Below are 3,738 nucleotides of genomic sequence, written 5' to 3' on the forward strand. Positions count from 1 at the left end.
AACTTTAACTTTAACTCAAAACACTACATAACAAAACATACATTTCAAAAGTCAAACTGGTGGGTCCCATATATTATTAAAATACAATCCCATTATAATTAATTATCTATACCTTCCATTCATTTCCTATTTCAAAAGTCAAACTGGTGGGCCCCATATATTTTTGTCTTCTTCTACAATCACAATCACAATCACAAATTCGTGACTTTAACTCCGAAAACAAACGCATTGCAAGTATCTAAACCTAATGTTCGGACGTCGATTTGGCTCTGTCGATGCAGTTTGTTTAAGAAGTTTTGAGCACCTACACTGCAAGAAAAGTTATTTAGTTCGGGGTCCACTCGATTTAAGAATTCAGTTTATGGTTGAATCGTCGTACATTGATAACAAATTATTGATAAAAAGGAAAGAAAAGACAACAACAAAGGAAAAAAAAAACACACACACACAATCCATTATCTATCTTGCTCTCTGTCTCTCTACGTACTTTAGAGTTCATTTGATTCTCTCTGCTCTGCTTTGCTTTGCTTCCTCTGGAATTCTTTAATGCTCTTCGCTTGCTCTGTCTGTGACTCGCTCTCCTCCGCTCTGATCAAGCCTTTAACTATTCCCTTCCGATTCAAACCTCACCCCTCTCTCTCTCTCTCTCTCTCTCTCTCTATAGTTTGAACTCAACCCCACTCTTCTCTCTCTCTCTCTCTCTCTATATATATATATATATCGGCGTTGCGTTTCTCCTCGCCGGGATATCCCATTTCCACCGGCGAATGGTGGCTGTCTATTGCTGCTGTTGAGGTGAAGCAGCTCCGAGCTCGGCACCCTTTGGCGGGAGGAGGAGGAGGAGGATGACGGTCTACAATGCGTCCTTCGTCAACAATGAGCTCTCCAAGCAGACCTCAATCTTCGGCCTCCGCCTCTGGGTCGTGATCGGGATCTTCCTCGGCTCCGTTATCGTCGTCGCCCTCTTCCTCCTCTCCCTCTGCCTCACCTCCCGCCGCCGCTGCTCTAGCTCCAAGCACCGCCACCCCAAGTCCTCCGCCCTCCCCGCCGCCGCCTCCCCTCCCGTCTCCAAAGAGATCCAGGAGATCGTCCCCTACCACGCCCCGCCCCCCCTCCCGGAGATCCAAATCGACATGGGCAAGGTGGAGCACCGGGTGGTGTACTCGGATCGGCAGTCCAGCGGGGAGAGCCGGGGGACCGCGGGCCTCGAGACGGCCTCGTTTGGGAGCAGCGGGAACGTGGGGCCTGAGGTCTCCCACTTGGGGTGGGGCCGGTGGTACACTCTGAGAGAGCTGGAGGCCGCCACCAATGGGCTCTGCGAGGAGAATGTGATTGGAGAAGGCGGCTATGGCATTGTTTACCGGGGACTGCTCGGCGACGGCACTAAAGTAGCCGTCAAGAACCTCTTGAACAACAGGTAAACCACATATCATTGCCTCTTCATTCGAAATCAAAATTCATTAGCTTGAACAATATAAATTCATTAGCAGAGTCGTCACCCAAAGACTAGTTCGAAGATGGGAATTTTTGAATGTTGCTTGAACAATGTAAATTTGAATTTTGTTTTTTTAATCAGCTTCTATATGGGTTGATTTTGATTTGGTGTTCTTAGTTGGTGAGGAGTGGAATACTGGTATCGAAGCATTAACTGTGTTTGGTACATTTGACTGCCAGATTTGTTCTATTCAGCTTTATCTAGATAACATCGTCTCCGATTCTTTACTTGCTGTGGTCGTCAGTTGTGAAGTCGAAACAATTGCCAGTTTTGGTACTTCCTGTTAGGTTCTTTGAATTGGATGGTTAAGTCTGTTTATTGCATGAAATGTCCCTTAGTAGCTTACGAAATTTATGAATTAGCAGGGGACAAGCTGAGAGGGAATTCAAGGTGGAGGTTGAAGCAATCGGTCGCGTGAGGCACAAGAATCTCGTTAGGTTGCTGGGATATTGTGTTGAGGGCGCTTACCGGTAATGATACTTATCCTTCCTCCTATGGTTTAGCTTGCAGTTCTTGTTGAGCATTGACAAATCTGATCTCTCTTCTTTGCTCTTCGTTTCTAATCCGTTTTCCTTCTTCTTAGGATGCTTGTCTATGAATATGTAGACAATGGCAATTTGGACCAGTGGCTTCACGGGGAAGTTGGAGACGTCAGCCCATTGACGTGGAATATCCGTATGAATATTATTCTTGGAACTGCAAAAGGGTAACCGCTAATCTATTACGACTTGATATCAAAATTACTCGAAAAAGCATCGTCCTTCCTTTTTCCTGTCACCTTTTCCATACGTTTCATTGCACTCTTTCAGGCTTGCCTATCTTCATGAGGGCCTTGAACCTAAGGTTGTCCATCGAGATGTGAAATCCAGCAACATACTGCTCGACTGTCAGTGGAATGCCAAAGTATCTGACTTTGGACTTGCTAAGCTCTTATGCTCGGAAAGGAGTTATGTAACAACCCGTGTCATGGGAACATTTGGGTATGTTCACTTAATTTGTTCCTTATTGGCAGTCTTTCCTCCCGTATATTTGAACATTCAAATGGCAAAAGTTGCTAAGGTAATAACCATCCGATGATTTTTCAGTTATGTGGCACCAGAATATGCCTGCACTGGGATGTTGAACGAGAAGAGTGACATTTACAGCTTTGGAATACTCATCATGGAAATAATTACCGGGAGAAGTCCAGTCGACTATAGCCGAACGAAAGGGGAGGTCAGTGATAATGAACTCCTAGTCTTATAGAACTTTATCGTGCATTTTAGTATTTTTCCTCTTACACTGACTCTTACCGGGAAACAACCATTTAATTGCAGGTGAATCTGGTGGATTGGTTAAAGGCAATGGTTGGAGATCGAAGGGCAGAGGAAGTTGTGGACCCGAAGCTGCCTGACATGCCTGCTTCGAAAGCGCTCAAACGTGTTCTATTGGTGGCTCTTCGATGTGTCGATCCCGATGCAACAAAGAGGCCCAAGATGGGGCATGTTATCCACATGCTCGAGGCCGATGACTTGCTGTTCCGTGATGTAAGCCTCTTCCTTCTATTTTAGAGGCTTTCCCTCTAGCCATCATTTGACTTTGTTCTTACGGCCATTTCCATAATCACAGGGACGCCAAATCGGGAAAGAACCTGCAAGCTCAAACCAAGATTATCAGCAAGCAGTGAATAAACATATGAGCGAAGGAGCCTCGGAAAGTGAATCGAGCAAATGTGACAGCGGTAGGGATTATCTTCAGCCAACTGGATGGAGATAGCACCGGTGGGTGATCATTTCCCCGATATGGTCAATTGTCCGTCTGTTGTGTAGGATTTGTGATTATACATATATATATATATTTTTATTTAGGAATAATCAGCATATGTTTTTTACGATAGCTTTCTTAATACTTTGATAATTGAATGAATCATTAATCACTCCTACAGAAACTGCTTCAGTTCTTGCTGTTGAGGATTGTTTCTCTGTTAGAAACTGTTTAGCATTTCTCGTCATCTGCTATGGTACTACTGAACTTAGCTGAAAAACGAAATAGCAGCATCGGTGGGCCCTAAACCTAGTAGGTTGTGGCCCGGCTCCATTTAGCGGCTAGTTCGAATTGGAGAGAAGAAACTTTCTGGTAGGCATAAAAAATGCCAAGTCCTAGGATTGGAAGTTAGGGGAATGGCCGGGAACCGCTAATTTTTTGGGGTATCGCTCATTGGGCATGTCTCCATCGTGTTTGTCTTCTGTTAGATATGTTATATT

At 44.7% G+C, this 3,738-nt stretch overlaps 1 protein-coding gene across 1 annotated transcript; it reads left to right on the forward strand.

Annotated features, from left to right (window-relative positions):
• Positions 1-428: 428 nt before the first annotated feature.
• Positions 429-3,444, forward strand: LOC116213561 (probable serine/threonine-protein kinase At1g01540). Its single transcript, XM_031548573.1, has 7 exons — positions 429-1,417; positions 1,861-1,965; positions 2,079-2,201; positions 2,305-2,475; positions 2,581-2,710; positions 2,812-3,021; positions 3,104-3,444. The coding sequence occupies exons 1-7, from the start codon at positions 846-848 to the stop codon at positions 3,248-3,250; spliced, it is 1,458 nt and encodes a 485-aa protein (XP_031404433.1). The 5' UTR covers positions 429-845; the 3' UTR covers positions 3,251-3,444.
• Positions 3,445-3,738: the final 294 nt, after the last annotated feature.

Source organism: Punica granatum, chromosome 1 (assembly GCF_007655135.1).
Source record: "Punica granatum isolate Tunisia-2019 chromosome 1, ASM765513v2, whole genome shotgun sequence".
Classification (NCBI taxonomy): domain Eukaryota; kingdom Viridiplantae; phylum Streptophyta; class Magnoliopsida; order Myrtales; family Lythraceae; genus Punica; species Punica granatum.

Coding starts and splice junctions, on each gene's coding strand:
- LOC116213561 (XM_031548573.1), top strand. CDS start 846: ATGACGGTCTACAATGCGTCCTTCGTCAACAATGAGCTCTCCAAGCAG. Junction 1,418..1,860: donor AAGAACCTCTTGAACAACAG/GTAAACCACATA, acceptor ATGAATTAGCAG/GGGACAAGCTGAGAGGGAAT. Junction 3,022..3,103: donor ATGACTTGCTGTTCCGTGAT/GTAAGCCTCTTC, acceptor CCATAATCACAG/GGACGCCAAATCGGGAAAGA.